Source organism: Artemia sp. Qi Xiang Cuo, unplaced genomic scaffold (assembly GCF_049724085.1).
Source record: "Artemia sp. Qi Xiang Cuo unplaced genomic scaffold, ASM4972408v1 HiC_scaffold_3193, whole genome shotgun sequence".
Classification (NCBI taxonomy): Eukaryota; Metazoa; Arthropoda; class Branchiopoda; order Anostraca; family Artemiidae; genus Artemia; species Artemia sp. Qi Xiang Cuo.
The window spans coordinates 26,078-49,331 of NW_028300587.1; the positions used below are offsets into that span (position 1 = coordinate 26,078).

General features: G+C 36.6%; 1 protein-coding gene across 1 annotated transcript in view; it reads left to right on the top strand.

Moving 5' to 3' along the window:
* Positions 1-452: 452 nt before the first annotated feature.
* The window catches only part of LOC148938514 (uncharacterized), a gene marked incomplete at its 5' end in the record, with an annotated part of 63,503 nt that continues 40,701 nt past the window's right edge, over positions 453-23,254 (top strand). The window contains one exon of the mRNA XM_089107736.1: positions 453-599. Within this exon, the coding sequence (XP_088963862.1) occupies positions 453-599 (147 nt within the window). The remainder of the gene's footprint in view (positions 600-23,254) is intronic.

Consider the following 23,254-nt stretch of genomic DNA (forward strand, 5'->3'; position numbering starts at 1 on the left):
CTATCTCAAAATTTTCACCAGATGCATTTGGGGAAAGAAAGGATGTGGGGGGGGGCTATTTGCCCTCCGAACTCTTTTAACTCTTAAAAAGTGAACTAGAACTTTAAATTTCCAATCAAATGAGCCCTCTTTGAAGTTTATACGACCACCCCTTCCATATGAAGTGCCTCTGTTAAAAAAAAATAATAATAAAACATTTGAGCCGCGTGGCCTTTACTATAGGCACCGCTATAGCGTTGCCTCTGAAATGTTACTTGAGAAGGATCTCCCGTCTTAAACGTTTTATATTACATAGAAATGAAATTGGTGCATAAAACCTAGTAATGGAACTGGCAATTAACTCTTTATCTTCCCTGTGGAATTAACTTGTGTAATTGGTAGGTCTAATGTACTTTATCCACTGAATTATATTACGAGTAAAACATATATTCTGTCTGGTGAATTAATTTTAGGCCTTCATACATAGACGACTTTCACGTTCAGGCTTAAGATGCAGCACTGGTGATTTTATTAGCACGAGAAAACTTAGCCAGAAGCATTTAGCAACAAAACTTACAAATACGAAAATAGCTGACTTTTTAATGGAGTCTAGAGTCAGGGTAAGTTTCTTTTCTATGGAATTTGTTTAAGTATTTCTAGTTTTGCTATATCTCACGGAAAAAGCTGATTTAAAATAGATACTGTCAAGGCCGTATCCGGGGGGGGGGGCGTTAAGGGGTTTGACTCCCCCCCCCCCAAAAATGTCTGCCCGACTTGTAAAAACGGAACAAAAATGAATATAAACAAATTTGTGATGCGTTTAGAAGTTTTTGGAAACCCACCCCTTCCCAAATTTGTGTTTGTATCCCCCCCGAAAAAAAATCCTGGATACGACCCTGGATACTGTGCGTTTTTGCCGTAATAGTATACTGACAAAAAAGATTTAGGTTGACCAAAGAGTACCCACGGATACTTTTTAGGTATGAGGGAGTGTATCCAGGATTTTTTTTTCAATGGGGTGGGGAGGTTTGAAAAAAGAAATGACCAGAAAAGTGCCACATGTTTCGGAATAGTAGGATATTTTCAGGTGTTAGTTAAATTTTGGTCTTAGAAAGGTTGGCGTCTGACAACCCCCACACCCAGTAATGAAACCTAGAAAATTAAGTTTAACTGACAAAAGGATTATATTGAGCAGTTAAGTCAAGCTAAAAAAAGAGCTAAAATTGCCCCAAACTAGTGTAATGCTACGGTTATAGATGTTTACCCCCCCCCCCAAGAAAATAGCCCCTCGGAAAATGCCCCCCCCCACAGAAAATACCTCAGTAGGGATGACCCAAGTAATCCCAAGAGAAAATATGTGCTGCCATCTACAATTTAGTTTAATGCCGACGGGGCTCCATATATGGGCATAGACTCCCTAGGGGAAATGGATTTCCGAGAAATTGATTGCGTAACCTAACCTAACCTCATGAGTTCGTGACCCCACACCATATATGGGCATAGACTCCCTAGGGGAAATGGATTTCCGAGAAATCGATTGCGTAATCGGTGGGGAGAGGATTTCCGAGAAATTAATTGCGTAATCGAAGGGGAAGTGAATTTCTGAGAAATTGATCAATTCGTGACGGGAGTCCATATATGGGCATAGTGACGTCACAGAAAAAATAGCAATAGACAATACAATTCGTTACGGGAGTCCATATATGGGCATAATGACGTCGCAGAAAAAATATCAATATACAATACAATTCGTGACGGGTATCCAAATAAGGGCCTACTGCCATCAGAAAAAAATTATCAAGAGACAATAAATTTCGTGACGAGAGCCCGAATATGGGCATAGAACCCAATCAGGAGGTCCGAACGGGAGTCGATATATGGGCCTAGAATCCCTCGAGGGGAGACGATTGCCGAGAAATTGATTGCGTAATCGACTAGGGGAGATGATTTCGGAGAAATTGATTGCGTAATCGAAGGCGAAGTGAATTTCTGAGAAATTGATCAATTCGTGACGGGAGTCCATATATGGGCATAGTGACATCACAGAAAAAATATCAGTAGACAATACAATTCGTGAGGTGAGCCTATATATAAGCATAGTGACGTCACAGAAAAAATAGTAATAGACAAAACACGTTGTGTGGTGTATCCAAATATGAGCATAATCACGTCACAGAAAAAAAATTTCAATAGACAAAACTAGTCGTGTCGGGAATCTCAATGAAAGCATAGAGACGTCACAAAAAAAATATCAATATACAATACAATTCATGTCGGGAGCCCGTATATGGGCATAGAACCCTATCAAGAGGTCGTGACGGGAGTCCATATATGGGCATAGTGACGTCACAGCAAAAATATCGATAGACAAGACAAGTCGTGACGGGTGTCCATACAAGGGCATAGTGCCGTCAAAGAAAAAATTTTAATAGACAATACTTTTCGTGACGAGAGTCCATATATGGGCATAGAACCCTATCAGGAGGTCGTGACGGGAGTCTATATATGGGCATAGTGACGTCACAGAAAAATATTCGATAGACAATACAATTCGTGACGGGAGTCCATATATGGGCATAGTGACGTCACAGAAAAAATATCAAAAGACAATACTATTCGTGACGGGAGTCCATATGTGGGTATAGAATACTGACGGGAACGTGTGCTGCCATCTACAATTTAGTCTAACGCTGACGGGACATAATTTATTCAAGCATTATCGATCGAGTCTAATGAGGTCAAGGTCAATTGATTTGTTGTTGTTTGTCCAGCTGTAATGACACTGGGTTGATTTACATAATCAGTGTGGAATGTATTGATCTAAGACAAGTGAATTTCCGAGAAATTGATTGCGTAATCGACTAGGAACTAGATTTCCGAGAAATTGATTGCGTAATCGACTAGGACAAATGGATTTCTGAGAAATTGATTACTTAATCGGTGGGGAGAATGTATTGATTAGATAACGGGAAACTTATTGGCTACACCACTATCCGACTCCCGCGGTAAAGTGTCTGTCTTTCTCTGTTTGGGTGTTTGATTCTATTTGTTTGCATGGTTGGGTTGATGTTTACAAGTCCAAGAATTTGTCTTTGTTGGTTTGAATGTCTAAAGTGTCTGTCTTTCTCTGTTTGTGTGTCTGATTCTATTTGTTTTCATGTCTGGGCTGATGTTTGCAAGTCCAAGAGTTTGTCTTTGTTGGTTTGAATGTCTAAAGTGTCTGTCTTTCTCTGTTTGTGTGTCTGATTCTATTTGTTTGCATGTCTGGTTTGGTGTTTGCAAGTCCTATAATTTATCTTTGTTGGTTTGAATGACTAATGTGTCTGTCTTTCTCTGTTTGTGTGTCTGGTTCTATTTCTTCACATGTCTGGGTTGGTGTTTGCAAGTCCAACTATTTGTCTTTGTTGGTTTGAATTTCTAAAGTGTCTGTCTTTCTCTGTTTATGTGTCTGATTCTATTTGTTTGCATGTCTGGGTTGGTGTTTGCAAGTCCAAGAATTTGTCTTTGTTGGTTTGAATGTCTAAAGTGTATGTCTTTCTCTGTTTGTGAGTATGATTCTATTTGTTTGTTATTCTGTGTTGGTGTTTGCATGTTCAAGAATTTGCCATTGTTGGTTTGAATGTCTAAAGTGTTTGTCATTCTCTGTCTTTGTTTCTGATTCTATTTTTTTGTATTTCTGGGTTGGTGTTTTCAAGTCCAAGTATTTTTCCTTGCTGGTTTGAATGTCTAAAGTGTCTGTCTTTCTCTGTTTGTGTGTCTGATTCTATTTGTTTGCATGTCTGGAATGGTGTTTGAAAGTCCAAGAATTTGTCTTTGTTGGTTTGAATGTATAAAATGTCTGTCTTTCTCTGTTTGTGTGTCTGATTCTATTTGTTTGCATGTCTGGGATGGTGTTTGCAAGCCCAAGAATTTGTCTTTGATGGTTTGGATGTCTAAAGTGTCTATCTTTCACTGTTTTTGTGTCTGATTCTATTTGTTTGCATGTCTGGGTTGGTGTTTGCAAGTCCAAGAATTTGTCTTTATTGGTTTGAATGCCTAAAGTGTTTGTCTTTCTCTGTTTGTGTGTCTGATTCTATTTGTTCACATGTCTGGGTTGGTGTTTGCATGTCCAACTATTTGTCTTTGTTGGTTTGAATGTCTAAAGTGTCTGTCTTTCTCTGTTTATGTGTTTGATTCTATTTGTTTGCATGTCTGGCTTAGTGTTTGCAAGTCCAATAATTTGTCTTTGTTGGTTTGAATGTCTAGAGTGTCTGTCTTTCTCTGTTTGTGTGTCTGATTCCATTTGTTTTCATGTCTGGGTTGATGTTTGCAAGTCCAAGTATTTGTCTTTGTTGGTTTGAATGTCTAAAGTGTCTGTCTTTCAATGTTTGTGTGTCTGATTCTATTTGTTTGCATGTCTGGTTTGGTGTTTGCAAGTCCTAGAATTTGTCTTTATTGGTTTGAATGCCTAAAGTGTTTGTCTTTCTCTGTTTGTGTGTCTGATTCTATTTGTTCACATGTCTGGGTTGGTGTTTGCATGTCCAACTATTTGTCTTTGTTGGTTTGAATGTCTAAAGTGTCTGTCTTTCTCTGTTTATGTGTTTGATTCTATTTGTTTGCCTGTCTGGCTTATTGTTTGCAAGTCCAATAATTTGTCTTTGTTGGTTTGAATGTCTAGAGTGTCTGTCCTTCTCTGTTTGTATGTCTGATTCCATTTGTTTTCATGTCTGGGTTGATGTTTGCAAGTCCAAGTATTTGTCTTTTTTGGTTTGAATGTCTAAAGTGTCTATCTTTCTCTGTTTGTGTGTCTGATTCTATTTGTTTACATGTCTTGCTTGGTGTTTGCATGTCCAAGTATTTCTTTGTTGGTTTGAATGTCTAAAGTGTCTTTCCTTCTCTGTTTGTGTGTCTGATTCCATGTGTTTGCATGTCTGGGTTGGGGTTGGCAAGTCCAAGAATTTGTCTTTATTGGTTTGAACGTCTAAAGTGTCTGTCTTTCTCTGTTTGTGTCTCTGGTTCTATTTTTTTGCATGTCTGGGTTGGTGTTTGCAAGACCAAGAAATTTGTCGTTGTTGGTTTGAATGTCCAAAGTGTCTGTCTTTCTCTGTTTGTGTGTCTGATTATTTTTGTTTGCATGTGTCTTTGTTGGTTTGAATGTCTAAAGTGTCTGTCTTTCTCTGTTTGTGTGTCTGATTCTATTTGTTTGCATATCTGGGTTGGTGTTTGCAAGTATAAGTATTTGTCTTTGTTTTTTTGAATTTCTAAAGTTTCTGTCTTTCTCTGTTTATGTGTCTTATTCTATTTGTTTTCATGTCTGGGTTGTTTTTGCAAGTCCAAATATTTATCTTTGTTGATTTGATTGTCTAAAGTGACTGTCTTTTGCTGTTTGTTTGTCTGAATCTATTTGTTTGAATGTCTGGGTTGTTGTTTGCAAGTACAAATATTTGTCTTTGTTAGTTTGAATGTCTAAAGTGTCTGTCTTTCTCTGTTTGTGTGTCTGATTCTATTTGTTTGCATGTCTGGGTTGGTGTTTGAAAGTCCAAGAATGTGTCTTTGTTGGTTTGAATGTCTAGAGTGTGTGTCTTTCTCTGTTTGTGTATCTGATTCTATTTGTTTGCATGTCTGGGTTGATGTTTGCAAGTCCAAGAATTTGTGTTCGTGGATTTGAATGTCTAACGTGTCTGTCTTTCTCTGTTTGTGTGTCTGATTCTATTTGTTTGCATGTCTGGGTTGGTGTTTGCAAGTCCAAGTATTTGTCTTTGTTGGTTTGAATGTCTAAAGAGTCTGTCATTCTCTGTTTGTGTGTCTGATTCTATTCGTTTTCATGTCTGGGTTCGTGTTTGCAAGTCCAAATATTTGTCTTTGTTGATTTGAATGTCTAAAGTGTCTGTCTTTTTCTGTTTTATGTCTAAATCTATCTGTTTGCATGTCTGGGTTGATGTTTGCAAGTCCAAATATTTGTCTTTGTTGGTTTGAATGTCTAAAGTGTCTTTCTTTCTCTGTTTGTGTGTCTGATTCTATTTGTTTGAATATCTGGGTTGGTGTTTGCAAGTCCAAGAATTTGTCTTTGTTGGTTTGAATGTCTAAAGTGTCTGCCTTTCTCTGTTTGTGTGTCTGATTCTATCTGTTTGCATGTCTGGGTTGGTGTTTGCAAGTCCAAGAATTTGTCATTGTTGACTTGAATGTCTAAAGTGTCTGCCTTTCTCTGTTTGTGTGTCTGATTCTATCTGTTTGCATGTCTGGGTTGGTGTTTGCAAGTCCTAGAATTTGTCTTTGTTGGTTTGAATGACTAAAGTGTCTATCTTTCTCTGTTTGTGTGTCTGATTCTATTTGTTTGCATATCTGGGTCGGTGTTTGCAAGTCCAACTATTTGTCTTTGTTTGTTTGAATGTCTAAAGTGTCTATCTTTCTCTGTTTATGTGTCTGATTCAATTTGGTTGCATGTCTGGGTTTTGTGTGTCTGATTCTATTTGTTTGCATGTCTGGGTTGGTGTTTGCAAGTCCAAGAATATGTCTTTGATTGTTTTATTGTCTAAAGGGTCTGTCTTTCTTTGTTTGCTTGTTAGATTATATTTGTATGCATGTCTGGGATGATGTTTGCAAGACCGTGAATATGTCTCTTTTGGTTTGAATTTCCAAAGTGTCTGTCTTTCTCCGTTTGTGTGTCAGATTCTATTTGTTTGCATGTCTGGAATGGATTTTGCAAGTCCAAGTATTTGTCTTTGATGGTTTGAATGTATAAAATGTCTGTCTTTCTCTGTTTGTGTGTCTGATTCTATTTGTTTGCATGTCTGGGATGGTGTTTGCAAGACCAAGAATTTGTCTTTGATGGTTTGGATGTCTAAAGTGTCTATCTTTCACTGTTTTTGTGTCTGATTCTATTTGTTTTCATGTCTGGGTTGGTGTTTGCAAGTCCAAGAATTTGTCTTTATTGGTTTGAATGACTAAAGTGTTTGTCTTTCTCTGTTTGTGTGTCTGATTCTATTTGTTCACATGTCTGGGTTGGTGTTTGCATGTCCAACTATTTGTCTTTGTTGGTTTGAATGTCTAAAGTGTCTGTCTTTCTCTGTTTATGTGTTTGATTCTATTTGTTTGCATGTCTGGCTTAGTGTTTGCAAGTCCAATAATTTGTCTTTGTTGGTTTGAATGTCTAGAGTGTCTGTCTTTCTCTGTTTGTGTGTCTGATTCCATTTGTTTTCATGTCTGGGTTGATGTTTGCAAGTCCAAGAATTTGTCTTTGATGGTTTGAATGTCTATAGTGTCTGTCATTCACTGTTTGTGTGTCTGATTCTATTTGTTTGAATTTATGGTTTTGTGTTTGCAAGTCCAAGAATTTGTCTTTATTGGTTTGAATGCCTAAAGTGTCTGTCTTTCTCTGTTTGTGTGTCTGATTCTATTTGTTCTCATGTCTGGGTCGGTGTTTGCAAGTCCAACTATTTGTCTTTGTTGGTTTGAATGTCTAAAGTGTCTGTCTTTCTCTGTTTATGTGTTTGATTCTATTTGTTTGCATGTCTGGCTTAGTGTTTGCAAGTCCAATAATTTGTCTTTGTTGGTTTGAATGTCTAGAGTGTCTGTCTTTCTCTGTTTGTGTGTCTGATTCTATTTGTTTTCATGTCTGGGTTGATGTTTGCAAGTCCAAGTATTTGTCTTTGTTGGTTTGAATGTCTAAAGTGTCTATCTTTCTCTGTTTGTGTGTTTGATTCTATTTGTTTACATGTCTTGCTTGGTGTTTGCATGTCCAAGTATTTCTTTGTTGGTTTGAATGTCGAAAGTGTCTTTCCTTCTCTGTTTGTGTGTCTGATTCCATGTGTTTGCATGTCTGGGTTGGTGTTGGCAAGTCCAAGAATTTGTCTTTATTGGTTTGAACGTCTAAAGTGTCTGTCTTTCTCTGTTTGTGTCTCTGGTTCTATTTTTTTTGCATGTCTGGGTTGGTGTTTGCAAGCCCAAGAATTTTGTCGTTGTTGGTTTGAATGTCCAAAGTGTCTGTCTTTCTCTGTTTGTGTGTCTGATTATTTTTGTTTGCATGTGTCTTTGTTGGTTTGAATGTCTAAAGTGTCTGTCTTTCTCTGTTTGTGTTCTGATTCTACTTGTTTTAATTTCTGGGTTTGATTTTGAAAGTCCAAGTATTTGTCTATGTTGGTTTGAATGTCTAAAGTGTCTGTCTTTCTCTGTTTGTGTGTCTGATTCTATTTGTTTTCATGTCTGGGTTGTTTTTGCAAGTCCAAGTATTTGTCTCTTTTGGTTTGAATGTCTAAAGTGTCTATCTTTCTCTGTTTGTGTGTCTGATTCTATTTGTTTACATGTCTTGCTTGGTGTTTGCATGTCCAAGTAATTCTTTGTTGGTTTGAATGTCGAAAGTGTCTTTTCTTCTCTGTTTGTGTGTCTGATTCCATGTGTTTGCATGTCTGGGTTGGGGTTGGCAAGTCCAAGAATTTGTCTTTATTGGTTTGAACGTCTAAAGTGTCTGTCTTTCTCTGTTTGTGTCTCTGGTTCTATTTTTTTGCATGTCTGGGTTGGTGTTTGCAAGCCCAAGAATTTTGTCGTTGTTGGTTTGAATGTCCAAAGTGTCTGTCTTTATCTGTTTGTGTGTCTGATTATATTTGTTTGCATTTGTCTTTGGTGCTTTAAATGTCTAAGGTGTCAGTCTTTCCCTGTTTGTTTGTCTGATTCTATTTGTTTACAAGTCTGGGTTGGTCTTTGCAAGTCCAAGTATTTGTCTTTGTTGGTTTGAATGTTTAAAGTGTCTGTCTGTCTCTGTTTATGTGTCTGATTTTAGTTGTTTACATGTCTGGGTTGGTGTTTGCAAGTCCAAATATTTATCTTTGTTGATTTGATTGTCTAAAGTGCCTGTCTTTTGCTGTTTGTATGTCTGAATCTATTTGTTTGAATGTCTGGGTTGATGTTTGCAAGTACAAATATTTGTCTTTGTTAGTTTGAATGTCTAAAGTGTCTGTCTTTCTCTGTTTGTGTGTCTGATTCTATTTGTTTGCATGTCTGGGTAGGTGTTTGTAAGTCCAAGAATGTGTCGTCGTTGGTTTGAATGTCTAAAGTGTTTTCTTTCTCTGTTTGTGTGTCTGATTCTATTTGTTTGCATGTCTGGGTTGATGTTTGCAAGTCCAAGTATTTGTGTTTGTTGATTTGAATGTCTAAAGTGTCTGTCTTTCTCTGTTTGTGCGTCTGATTTTATTTGTTCGCATGTTGGGGTTGGTGTTTGCAAGTCAAAGCATTTGTCTTTGTTGGTTTGAATGTCTAAAGTGTCTGTCATTCTCTGTTTGTGTGTCTGATTCTATTCGTTTTCATGTCTGGGCTGGTTTTTGCAAGTCCAAATATTTGTCTTTTTTGTTTTGAATGTCTAAAGTGTCTTTCTTTTTCTGTTTTATGTGTCAATCTATTTGTTTGCATGTCTGGGTTGGTGTTTGCAAGTCCAAGTATTTGTCTTTGTTGGTCTGAATGTCTAAAGTGTCTTTCTTTCTCTGTTTGTGTGTCTGATTCTATTTGTTTGCATATCTGGGTTGGTGTTTGCAAGTCCAAAAATTTGTCTTTGCTGGTTTGAATGTCTAAAGTGTCTGCCTTTCTCTATTTGTGTGTCTGATTCTATCTGTTTGCATGTCTGGGTTGGTGTTTGCAACTCCAAGTATTTGTCTTTGTTGTCTTGAATGTCTAAAGTGTCTGCCTTTCTCTGTTTGTGTGTCTGATTCTATCTGTTTGCATGTCTGGGTTGGTGTTTGCAAGTCCGAGAATTTGTCTTTGTTGGTTTGAATGACTAAAGTGTCTATCTTTCTCTGTTTGTGTGTCTGATTCTATTTGTTTGCATGTCTGGGTCGGTGTTTGCAAGTCCAACTATTTGTCTTTGTTGGTTTGAATGCCCAAAGTGTCTTTCTTTCTCTGTTTGTGTGTCTGATTCTATTTGTTTGCATGTCTGGGTTGGTGTTTGCAAGTCCAAGAATTTGTCTTTGTTGGTTTGAATGTCTAAAGTGTCTATCTTTTTCTGTTTATGTGTCTGATTCTATTTGGTTGCATGTCTGGGGTTTGTGCGTCTGATTATGTTTGTTTGAATGTCTGGATCTATTTTACCAAGTCCAACAATTTTTATTTTTTTTTTCGTGTGCCTAGAGTTTTTGCATACTTGGTTTTGTGTCTGATTTTATCTTTTTTCGTTTCAGGTTTGGTTTGTGCATAACCATGTATTTTCATTCTTTTTCTTCGAGTTCGAAGCGGTTTGTCCACATATGTGTTGGTGTCTAATTCAATGTTTTTTAATGTCCAGATTGGTGTTTGCAAGTCAAAGTATTTGTCTTTGTTGGTTTGAATGACTAAAGTGTCTAACTTTCTTTGTTTGTGTGTCTGACTCTATTTGTTTGTATGTCCAAGTTAGTGTTTGCAAGTTAAAGAATTTGTCTTTGTTGGTGAATATCTAAAGTGTCTGTCATGTCCAGTTTGTGTGTCTGATTATATTTGTTTGCATGTCTGGGTTGATGTTTGCAAGTACAAGTATTTGTCTTTGTTGATTTGATTGTCTAAAGCGTTCGTCTTTTTCTGTTTTATGTCTCAATCTATTTGTTTGCATATCTGGGTTGATGTTGGCAAGTCCAAATATTTGTCTTTGTTGGTTTGAATGTCTAAAGTGTCTGTCTTTCTCTGTTTGTGTGTCTGTTTCTATTTGTTCGCATGTTTGGGTTGGGGTTTGCAAGTCCAAGTATTTGTATTTGTTTGTTTGAATGTCTAAAGTGTCTGTCTTTCTCTGTTTGTGTGTCTGATTCTATTCGTTTTAATGTCTGGGCTGGTGTTTGCAAGTCCAAATATTTGTCTTTGTTGATTTGAATGTCTAAAGTGTCTGTCTTTTTCTGTTTTATGTCTCAATCTATCTGTTTGCATGTTTGGGTTGATGTTTGCAAGTCCAAATATTTGTCTTTGTTGGTTTGAATGTCTAAAGTGTCTGCCTTTCTCTGTTTGTGTGTCTGATTCTATCTGTTTGCATGTCTGGGTTGGTGTTTGCAAGTCCAAGAATTTGTCATTGTTGAATTGAATGTCTAAAGTGTCTGCCTTTCTCTGTTTGTGTGTCTGATTCTATCTGTTTGCATGTCTGGGTTGGTGTTTGCAAGTCCGAGAATTTGTCTTTGTTGGTTTGAATGCCTAAAGTGTCTGTCTGTCTCTGTTTGTGTGTCTTATTCTATCTGTTTGCATGTCTGGGTTGCTGTTTGCAAGTCCGACTATTTATCTTTGCTGGTTTGAATGTCTAAAGTGTCTGTCTTTCTCTGTTTATGTGTCTGATTCAATTTGGTTGCATGTCTGGGTTTTGTGTGTTCGATTCTATTTGTGTACTTGCCAGAGCTGACGCGTGCATTCCTTTAAATGTGTCTTTTCTTGTTTGTAGGTATACAGTTATAATATTATTTGATGTATTGACTTTATTTAATTTTTTTGAATGTCAGGGTTGGTGTTTGCACGTCCAACTATTCCACTGCTTTGGCTTGAATGTCTAAAGTGTATGTCTTTCTCTGTTTATGTGTCTATCTTTCTTTTGTGTCTGATTCTATTTGTTTGCATATCTGGGTTGGTGTTTGCAAGTCCAAGAATTTGTCTTTGTTGGTTTGAATGTTTAAAGTGTCTGTCTTTCTCTGTTTGTGTGTCTGATTCTATCTGTTTGCATGTCTGGGTTGGTGTTTGCAAGTCCAAGAATATGTCATTGTTGACTTGAATGTCTAAAGTGTCTGACTTTCTCTGTTTGTGTGTCTGATTCTATTTGTTTGCATGTCTGGGTTGGTGTTTGCAAGTCCGAGAATTTGTCTTTGTTGGTTTGAATGCCTAAAGTGTCTATCTTTCTCTGTTTGTGTGTCTTATTCTATTTGTTTGCATATCTGGGTCGGTGTTTGCAAGTCCAACTATTTGTCTTTGTTGGTTTGAATGTCTAAAGTGTCTATCTTTCTCTGTTTATGTTTCTGATTCAATTTGGTTGCATTTCTGGGTTTTGTGTGTCTGATTCTATTTGTTTGCATGTCTGGGTTGGTGTTTGCAAGTCTAAGTATCTGTCTTTGTTGGTTTGAATGTCTAAAGTGTCTTTCTTTCTCTGTTTGTGTTTCTGATTCTATTTGTTTGCATGTCTGGGTTGGTGTTTGCATGTCTGGGTTGGTGTTTGCAAGTCCAAGTATTTGTCTTTGTTGGTTTGAATTTCTAAAGTGTCTGTCTTTCTCTGTCTGTGTGTCTGAGTCCATGTGTTTGCATTTCTGGGTTGGTGTTTGCAAATCCAACAATTTGTCTTCGTTGGTTTGAATGTCTAAAGTGTCTGTCTTTCTCTGTTTGTGTGTCTGATTCTATTTGTTTGCATGTCTGGGTTGATGTTTGCAAGTCCAACTATTAGTTTTTGGTGATTTGAATGTCTAAAGTGTCTGTCTTTCTCTGTTTGTGTGTCTGATTCTATTTGTTCGCTTGTCTAGGTTGGTGTTTGCATGTCCAAGTATTTGTCTTTGTTGGTTTGAATGTCTAAAGTGTCTGTCATGCTCTGTTTGTGTGTCTGATTCTATTTGTTTTCATGTTTGGGTTGGTTTTTGCAAGTCCAAATATTTGTCTTTGTTGATTTGAATGTCTAAAGTGTCTGTCTTTTTCTGTTTCTATGTCTCATTCTATTTGTTTGCATGTATGAGTTGGTGTTTGCAAGTCCAACTATTTGTCTTTGTTGGTTTAAATGTCTAAAGTGTCTGTCTTTCTATGTTTGTTTATCCGACTCTATTTGTTTTCTGGTCTGGTTTGTTTTTAACATCTCTAAGAACTTATCTTTGTTGGTTTGAATGTCCAATGGCTATATATTGCTCTGTTTGTATTTATGATTCTATTTGTGTGAATGTATTTGTCGTTGTCTTTAAGTCAAAGTGTGTTTCTTTGTTGATTTGATTGTCTAAATTGTTTGTCTTTTTCTGTTTGTATGTGTCAATCTATTTGTTTGCATATCTGGGTTGATGTTGGCAAGTCCAAATATTTGTCTTTGTTGGTTTGAATGTCTAAAGTGTCTGTCTTTCTCTGTTTGTGTGTCTGTTTCTATTTGTTCGCATGTTTGGGTTGGGGTTTGCAAGTCCAAGTATTTGTCTTTGTTGGTTTGAATGTCTAAAGTGTCTGTCATTCTCTGTTTGTGTGTCTGATTCTATTCGTTTTCATGTCTGGGTTGGTTTTTGCAAGTCCAAATATTTGTCTTTGTTGATTTGAATGTCTAAAGTGTCTGTCTTTTTCTGTTTTATGTCTCAATCTATCTGTTTGCATGTTTGGGTTGATGTTTGCAAGTCCAAATATTTGTCTTTGTTGGTTTGAATGTCTAAAGTGTCTGCCTTTCTCTGTTTGTGTGTCTGATTCTATCTGTTTGCATGTCTGGGTTGGTGTTTTCAAGTCCAAGAATTTGTCATTGTTGAATTGAATGACTAAAGTGTCTGACTTTCTCTGTTTGTTTGTCTGATTCTATCTGTTTGCATGTCTGGGTTGGTGTTTGCAAGTCCGAGAATTTGTCTTTGTTGGTTTGAATGACTAAAGTGTCTATCTTTCTCTGTTTGTGTGTCTGATTCTATTTGTTTGCATATCTGGGTCGGTGTTTGCAAGTCCAACTATTTGTCTTTGTTGGTTTGAATGTCTAAAGTGTCTTTCTTTCTCTGTTTATGTGTCTGATTCAATTTGGTTGCATGTCTGGGTTTTGTGTGTCTGATTCTATTTGTTTGCATGTCTGGGTTGGTTTTTGCAATTCAAAGTATGTGTCTTTGTTGGTTTGAATGTCTAAAGTGTCTTTCTTTCTCTGTTTGTGTGTCTGATTCTATTTGTTTGCATGTCTGGGTTGGTGTTTGCAAGTCCAAGAATTTGTCTTTGTTGGTTTGAATGTCTAAAGTGTCTATCTTTCTCTGTTTATGTGTCTATATTTCTTTTGTGTCTGATTCTATTTGTTTGCATATCTGGGTTGGTGTTTGCAAGTCCAAGAATTTGTCTTTGTTGATTTGAATGTATAAAGTGTCTGAGTGTCTCTGTTTGTGTGTCTGATTCTATCTGTTTGCATGTCTGGGTTGGTGTTTGCAAGTCCAAGAATTTGTCATTTTTGACTTGAATGTCTAAAGTGTCTGACTTTCTCTGTTTGTGTGTCTGATTCTATCTGTTTGCATGTCTGGGTTGGTGTTTGCAAGTCCGAGAATTTGTCTTTGTTGGTTTGAATGACTAAAGTGTCTATCTTTCTCTGTTTGTGTGTCTGATTCTATTTGTTTGCATATCTGGGTCGGTGTTTGCAAGTCCAACTATTTGTATTTGTTGGTTTGAATGTCTAAAGTGTCTTTCTTTCTCTGTTTATGTTTCTGATTCAATTTGGTTGCATTTCTGGGTTTTGTGTGTCTGATTCTATTTGTTTGCATGTCTGGGTTGGTTTTTGCAAGTCTAAGTATCTGTCTTTGTTGGTTTGAATGCCTAAAGTGTCTGTCCTTCTCTGTTTGTGTTTCTGATTCTATTTGTTTGCATGTCTGGGTTGGTGTTTGCATTTCTGGGTTGTTGTTTGCAAGTCAAAGAATTTGTCTTTGTTGGTTTGAATTTCTAGTGTGTCTGTCATTCTCTGTGTTTGTGTCTGATTCTATTTGTTTGCATGTCTGGGTTGGTGTTTGCAAATCCAAGAATTTGTCGTCGTTGGTTTGAATGTCTAAAGTGTCTGTCTTTCTCTGTTTGTGTGTCTGATTCTATTTGTTTGCATGTCTGGGTTGATGTTTGCAAGTCCAAGTATTTGTGTTTGTTGTTTTGAATGTCTAAAGTGTCTGTCTTTCTCTGTTTGTGTGTCTGATTCTATTTGTTTGCATGTCTGGGTTGGTGTTTGCAAGTCCAAGTATTTGTCTTTGTTGGTTTGAATGTCTAAAGTGTCTGTCATTCTCTGTTTGTGTGTCTGATTCTATTTGTTTTCGTGTCTGGGTTGGTATTTGCAAGTCCAAATGTTTGTCTTTGTTGATTTGAATGTCTAAAGTGTCTGTCTTTTTCTGTTTTATGTCTCAATCTATTTGTTTGCATGTCTGGGTTGATGTTTGCAAGTCCAAATATTTGTCTTTGTTTGTTTGAATGTCTAAAGTGTCTGTCTTTCTCTGTTTGTGTGTCTGATTCTATTTTGTTCACTTGTTTAGGTTGTGGTTTGCATGTCAGAGTATTTGTCTTTGTTTGTTTGAATGTCTAAAGTTTGTGTCTTTCTCTGTTTGTGTGTCTGATTCTATTCGTTTTCATGTCTGGGTTGGTTTTTGCAAGTCCAAATATTTTTCTTTGTTGATTTGAATGTCTAAAGTGTCTGTCTTTTTCTGTTTTATGTCTCAATCTATTTGTATGTGTCTGATTCAATTTGGTTGCATGTCTGGGTTTTGTGTGTCTGATTCTATTTGTTTACATGTCTGGGTTGGTGTTTGCAAGTCCAAGAATTTGTCTTTGTTGGTTTGTGTGTCTAAAGTGTCTGTCTTTCACTGTTTGCGTGTCTGATTCTATTTGTTTGCATGTATGGGTTGGTGTTTGAAAGTCCAAGAATTTTTCTTTGTTTATGTGTCTATCTTTCTTTTGTGTCTGATTCTATTTGCTTGCATATCTGGGTTGGTGTTTGCAAGTCCAAGAATTTGTCTTTGTTGGTTTGAATGTCTAAAGTGTCTGTCTTTCTCTGTTTGTTTGTCTGTTTCTTTTTGTTTGCATGTCTGGGATGTTGTTTACAAGTCCAAGAATTTGTCATTGTTGTCTTGAATGTCTAAAGTGTCTGCCTTTCTCTGTTTGTGTGTCTGATTCTATCTGTTTGCATGTCTGGGTTGGTGTTTGCAAGTCCGAGAATTTGTCTTTGTTGGTTTGAATGCCTAAAGTGTATATCTTTCTCTGTTTGTGTGTCTTATTCTATTTGTTTGCATGTCTGGGTCGGTGTTTGCAAGTCCAACTATTTATCTTTGTTGGTTTGAATGTCTAAAGTGTCTATCTTTCTCTGTTTATGTGTCTGATTCAATTTGGTTGCATGTCTGGGTTTTGTGTGTCTGATTCTATTTGTTTGCATGTCTGGGTTGGTGTTTGCAAGTCCAAGTATCTGTCTTTGTTGGTTTGAATGTCTAAAGTGTCTTTCTTTCTCTGTCTGTGTGTCTGATTCTATTTGTTTGCATGTCTGGGTTGTTGTTTGCTTGTCAAGTCCAAGAATTTGTCTTTGTTGGTTTGAATGTCTAAAGTGTCTATCTTTCTCTGTTTATGTGTCTATCTTTCTTTTGTGTCTGATTCTATTTGTTTGCATATCTGGGTTGGTGTTTGCAAGTCCAAGAATTTGTCTTTGTTGGTTTGAATGTTTAAAGTGTCTGTCTTTCTCTGTTTGTGTGTCTGATTCTATCTGTTTGCATGTCTGGGTTGGTGTTTGCAACTCCAAGAATTTGTCATTGTTGACTTGAATGTCTAAAGTGTCTGCCTTTCTCTGTTTGTGTGTCTGATTCTATCTGTTTGCATGTCTGGGTTGGTGTTTGCAAGTCAGAGAATTTGTCTTTGTTGGTTTGAATGCCTAAAGTGTCTATCTTTCTCTGTTTGTGTGTCTTATCCTATTTGTTTGCATATCTGGGTCGGTGTTTGCAAGTCCAACTATTTGTCTTTGTTGGTTTGAATGTCTAAAGTGTCTATCTTTCTCTGTTTATGTGTCTGATTCAATTTGGTTGCATGTCTGGGTTTTGTGTGTCTGATTCTATTTGTTTGCATGTATGGGTTGGTGTTTGTAAGTCTAAGAATTTGTCTTTGTTGGTTTGAATATTTAAAGTGTCTCTCTTTCTCTGTTTGTGTGTCTGATTGCAAGTCCAACTATTTGTCTTTGTTGGTTTGAATGTCTAAAGTGTCTATCTTTCTCTGTTTATGTGTCTTATTCAATTTGTTTGCATGTCTGGGTTTTGTGTGTCTGATTCTATTTGTTTGCATGTCTGGGTTGGTGTTTACAAGTCCAAGTATTTGTCTCTGATGATTTGAATGTCTAAAGTGTCTGTCTTTCTCTGTTTGTGTGTTTGATTCTATTTGCTTGCATGTCTGGGTTGATATTCACAAGTCAAAGAATTTGTTTTTGTTGGTTTTAATGTCTAAAGTTGGTTTTAATGTCTTGGTTTTAATGGACGCTTTGACTGACTGACTGATGAAATGAATCGATTGTTGGAAGACAATCCTTAAAACTATAATATTCTAGCAAAAAATAGCATTCTGCTTTGATAAGAGAATCTAGTTCTATCAGTAATTGACTAGAAATTAACGAAAAATATTTTTATTAGGAGGTTGAAAATGCCTACAGTGGGCAGAGAAAATAGGAATGATTAGAAAAAAAGAGCGGTTTCTTTGACAAGCAAGACAAAAAATAAATTACATTATATTTAGATATCTCTGAGGGGGATGCAGAGAAATTTAAAACACTGGTTGGGGCGGGCGGGTTAATATTTTAATATCTCAGACACACACACTTTTAAAGCGATGAAAAATGGGTTTGTTGTTTAGGTCTTTCTATAAGTTAGGTTAAAAAATGCTCACCTTTTTATATCCCGGGTGCAGTTGAGTGCCTGAAGGCCCTGGCGAAGCATGCTGGAGGGCCACCTCCTGACCTTGTGTAGGTGGGGCAGCTCTTGAAGGCCCAGGCAACGCATGATGGAGGGTAGACGGTCCGGCGGCGTTATATTTTGTACAGATTGGGCTGCGGCTTGTGCAGGCAGCGTCGGTCTTGAATAACCGATATGGGGGTTGGATGGGCCAGTGTATTTGATAATTAATGGTCTTAAAGGAGTAGCCTCATCCTCTCTTGCTCTCTTAGGTGGAGGGGCCATACATTCTTCATAATTTGCCTTAAAAGAAGAGAAAAAAGTTAGTATTGAAATAATTTTCCCCTTTTTTACAGAATAAAAATTAGTACCCCCTAATCTAACCTAGCAATAAATTTGTCTAGAAAGTATTTATCACAAAGAAGCCCCTCCCCTCTTTTAAGTAAAACAAAAGGTAAAATTTGCGACAGTCAGTAGCTCCTATTTTTACCATTTAGAGAAAAAATTAAATACACAACTTGTGAGAAATAAACCCGAAAAGCATGGAAATCCTATTTTTACCATTTAGAAAATAAATTAAAAAAAGCTATTATTATTTCTTAGGGCCAGCAGCTGCATCAAATCCAAGCCAATGATTTAAAATCTAGATCTCAAAATAGCCAGCCATAAATATGGTATAATTAAAAGCTAACCAAACACTAAATTTTAGGGTTATATATATATATAGGAATGCCTACATTAGTTTTCTTGTCAAAGGGTGTACATGTCTGCACGATGAATCCATACCCTTGCAGTTCACGGGGGGAAACAGTTTGTTTTCATCTTGAAGCGAAGCTGCTAGAAGCGAGGCACTGCCCCTTCCCCCCTCCCCCATATAAACACTGAGTACTCAAAATGGAAGACAAATTTTCTAAATTAAAATATTTATCATAACTGTCACCAGCCCCCCCCCTCACAATTTATAAACCACTTAAAGATACGCCACTTAATTGACTGAAAAAAGCGTCTTTTTCATGAAACCATTGTAATGCCATGGTTCCCTACATACCGGATGAGCGTTGACAGTATGTGATAATTACCCCTATTTAAATCTTTACGGAACTGATAAAGTTAGGTTAACGGCTTAAAGGAAATTAGCATGCCTAAGAGTTGACGGAAGTTGCCTGTCACTTTTAGCTAGAAATAGAGAAAGCATGAATTTATCGAAAAAGAGAATTATTTCCAATTAAAGAATTAAAGTCGTAAACAGTTGGGGGTTTACATGGTAAAAAAAGCGTATGTTACGCTTTCTAGCGAGTATAAACAATATATAGTGGAGTTTGTATTGTGTGGGGGGGGGGTTACCTGAATTTGAATATACTGGAGGGTGACCAAGGAAAATAATTTTATTTGAAAATAAAGTATGAAAATGTACTAAACAGAACTCACATTGTAAATAGCTGTAGCCAATGCTTCTAGCTCATCAATAGTATTCGTTGTTTTATCCACTATGTCTTGGAACTATATGATAATTTAATCACAACGCATGTCCGCTATATATGAAATCTCAAGGGCGAATTGCGATGTAATGGGAAAACATATGTAAGTGACTCTCTGATTGGCTTAGAATGAGATATAACCGACTCTCTGATTGACTTAGAAGGAGGCATGTACTTCCTGTTTCCTATTCCTGGGTCAAAACATTCTCCCCACCGATTATGTAAATCAAGTTCTCTGAACTTCACTTCCCCTAGATCAATACATTCCCCTAGTGATTATATAAATCACCCCATCGTGTCATTACACTTGGCCAAACAACATCAACAACGAATCAATCGACCTTGACACCATCCATTAGACTAGATCGATAATCCTTGAATAAATTATGTCCCGTCAGCGTTAGACTCAATTGTAGATGGCAGCAGTGATGCCCGTCACGAGCTCTTGATAGGTTCTTACTTATGACTGCTCCTTCTACAACAGCTATGCCTACCCCGACTCCTCTCACCTTCACTACCACTACGATGATTCTCCTATGACTTACAACTTTTCATAATATTAATAAAGTTTTGCTCTAATGACCATGATTGCTTTAATGTATAGAAGTTTTATGTGAATTAAACAACGAACGGAAATCAAATTCAAAGACCGAACTGCTTCGATGAAAAGCATGAAATTAAAACTAGCAAAGATTAGCTGATGCAAATATTAAACCTAAAACAAAAGCAAACTATTATGAATGAAGGAGTGGGAATCTAGCCAAATTTATATTACAATCAACACTGCATCCATAGTCGAAAATGAACGGAAATTACAAATGATATGCATGAAGATGCCAAACCTCAAACAACCTGTAAGAGCTCTGCTAGATCCCTACCTGCAGTGTACATCTATGCCACAGAAAATAAGTTTATGAATAACTACTACAAATAATTGTCGTATTGCCATCCCTTATACCCACCAAAATGCTACAAAGTCATTTGAGCCTTACTAAATCCCCAACCCTAATTTGAATGCATGGTTGCTTCCCATGATGTGAACTATTTTAGTTTCTAGCTGAGCTGATAGTGTTTAATTATCAGAAAATAATAATAAAGGATAACTCTTCTAGTAATGAGTTTAGCAATTATTATATTTTTTGTAATTCTAATAATAAATTGTTTGTAATAATAATAAAAATTTGTTTGTTATTACTATTTGTCGCACGGTAATACTTTTCCATCTTTACCGGTAGCTTATGTGATGTTCTTACAAGGGTATGCCGTATATATATGGGTATTGCCATTATAGTCCAGTAAAAGTACGGCGAAAAGTGGGTCGACCCGAACAAAATTACAACAAAAGGTTTTAACACCAAAATGTTCAGAAGAAATGGCTGAGCCACATATCCAAAATCCACTAAAATCACCTGCCGAGGAAACCTTCAGGGGCTGCTTAAAGGGGGTGGAAGGGGGCAAAAATAGGTTTTTTCATTTTTGATAATTAGGAAGCTTTTTTTAAACTAAAATTTTTAGAAAAAATATCTGAACAACATATCCAAAATCCGCTAAAATCGCCCGCCGGAAAAACCTTCTGGGGCTGCTTAAATGGGGTAAAAGGGGTGAAAATCGTTTTTTTCGATTTTTGTTAATTCGGTACGTTCGGAGACTCGATTCTGGTATAAATCAACTCGCTGAAACTGAAAATGATATTAATTTTATTGTAACGCTTCTCTAACTCATAATAAACTACAAAAATAAGATTTCAATAACTCCATTGCCAAAATAAAGGAAGAAGCTTTTCTTCCGAAGTTTTACAGAAAGATCAGATCAATGGACGCCTGAAATACTTCGAACAGTCTGCGAAAAGCAATACAGGAAAACTCGAACTTAAAGATGCAGAGAAGTACCTCACTCTTTTTTGCTTCGCTAGTCGTCGGAAACCTGGTTAGTAGGGAGGGGGGTCCGACTCCGACCGGGACAAGACAACAAGCCTATTTCTAGTTCAATCAGAGGGCTACAATACGACCAGTACAAGACCACAAGCCCTTTGAATCCGAAAGAGAGTGGCATCCCTTGATTCCTGGGAATATCTATAGTTTCAGGGCAAACAACAGGGCGAACAAGATCACACGCCTATTTCTAGGCCAATCAGAAGGCTACAATATGACCAGTACAAGACCAAACGCCTTTTGAATCTGACCGGGAGTGACATCACTTGACCTTCAATGAATTTACCCTGAATTTACGTAACAGAATGTTGTTGAAATCAACGTACGCATTATCTGTTTTGTCACCATTCCACCATGGGACATTGTTCATATTGGGATTGCATTATTAGCGTTATCTAATAATGATAAAAAGTTACCTCATTTTCATAGGGGTGAAACAAAGCTCGTTATTATTCATATTTTAATTGGATTGTATAAAGGGGATAAAAGAAGTAAAAGCACGTACTAGTTAGGGCTAGTCTCATAGGATGATAAGTCTTAGGGAACTTCACGTAAAGCTTAAAAGAACATCATAGATATCCACCAAAGAAAATGAATAGAGATGCCGAGAAGATTTTATGACTTAAATTGGCTGTCGTTCTTAGGTGACTTATGAAAACTTTAATATTTTCTAGCGAGGTAGGAGACGATTCAAGGGCTCATCGGGTACTTTCTTATGCCCTTCTTTTCAAAATTAGCTAGTGAAATATTAAACAATGTAGGTGACTTATGAAAAATTTAATATTTTTTAGGGGGGTGGGGGATGATTCAAGGGCTCATTGGGTACATTTTGCATCTCGTCCAGAATTAATTGTAATATTAGCGATATCTAATAATGATAAAAAGTTATATAATTTTAATAGGGGTGAAACAAAGCTCCATTTTATTCATATTTTTAATTGGATTGTATGAAGGGGATAAAAGAGTTAAAAGTGCGTACCATTTAAGGTAAGTCTGAGAAAATGATAAGTCTTAGGCAACTTGACATGAATGCTAGAATAACATCACTGGTATCAATCTATGGAAACAGTTAGCGATGTCAGGAAGATTTTGTGACTTAACTTGACTTTACTTGTTAGGGGATTAATGAAAACTTTAATATTTTTAGGGAGGTGGGGGAAGATTCAATGGCTCATTGGGTACATTCTTAGCCCTTCTTTTCAAAATTAGCTAGTGAAATATTAAACAATTTAGGTGACATGAAACATTTAATATTTTTGTAGGGGGTGGGGGATGATTCAAGGGCTCATTGGGTACATTTTTGCATCTCGTCCAGAATTGATTGCAATATTAGCGGTATCTAATAATGATAGAAGGGTATATAATTTTCATAGGGGTGAAAAAAAGCTCATTATTATTCAAATTTTTAATTGGATTGTATGAATGGGATAAAAGAGTTAAAAGTGCGTACCAGTTAAGGTAAGTCTGAGAAGATGATAAGTCTTCGGCAACTTGACATAAATGTTAGAACAACATCACTGGTATCAATCTATGGAAGCGGTTAGCGATGTCATGAAGATTTCGTGACTTAACTCGGCTTTACTTATTAGGGGACTTATGAAAACTTTAATATTTTTAGGGAGGTGGGAATGATTCAAGGGCTCATTGGGTACATTCTTATGCCCTTTTTTTTCAAAATTACCTAGTGAAAATATTAACAATGTAGGCGATTTATGACAACTTTATTTTTTAGGGAGGTGGGGGATGTTTCAAGGTCTCTTTGGGTACATTTTTGCATCTTGTCCAGAATTGATTGCATTATTAGCAGTATCTAATGATCAAAAGTAATATGATTTTCATAGGGGTGAAACAAAGCTCGTTATTATTTTTATTTTTAATTGGATTGTATGAAAGGGATAAAAGAGCTAAAAGTGCGTACCAGTTAAGGTAAGTCTGAAAGGAGGATTAGTTATAGGTAACTTGACTTAAATGTTAGAATAACATCACTGGTATTAATCTATGGAAACGGTTAGCGATGTGAAGAAGATTTTTTGACTAGACTTTTCTTCTTAGCTGACTTTTGAAAACTTTAATATTTTTAGGGAGGTGGGGGACGATTCAAGGGCTCATTGGGATACATTCCTATGCACTTCTTTTTCAAAATTAGCTAGTGAAAATATTAAAAAATATATGTGACTTATGAAAACTTTAATATTTTTAGGGAGGTGGGAGGATGATCCAAAGGCTCACTGGGTACATTCATATGTCCTTCTTTTTCAAAATTAGCAAGTGGAAATATTAAAAAATGTAGGTGACTTATGAAAACTTTAATATTTTCTTAGGGAGGGGGTATGATGCATGGGCTCATTGGGTACATTCTTATGCCCTTTTTTTTCAAAATACTGAT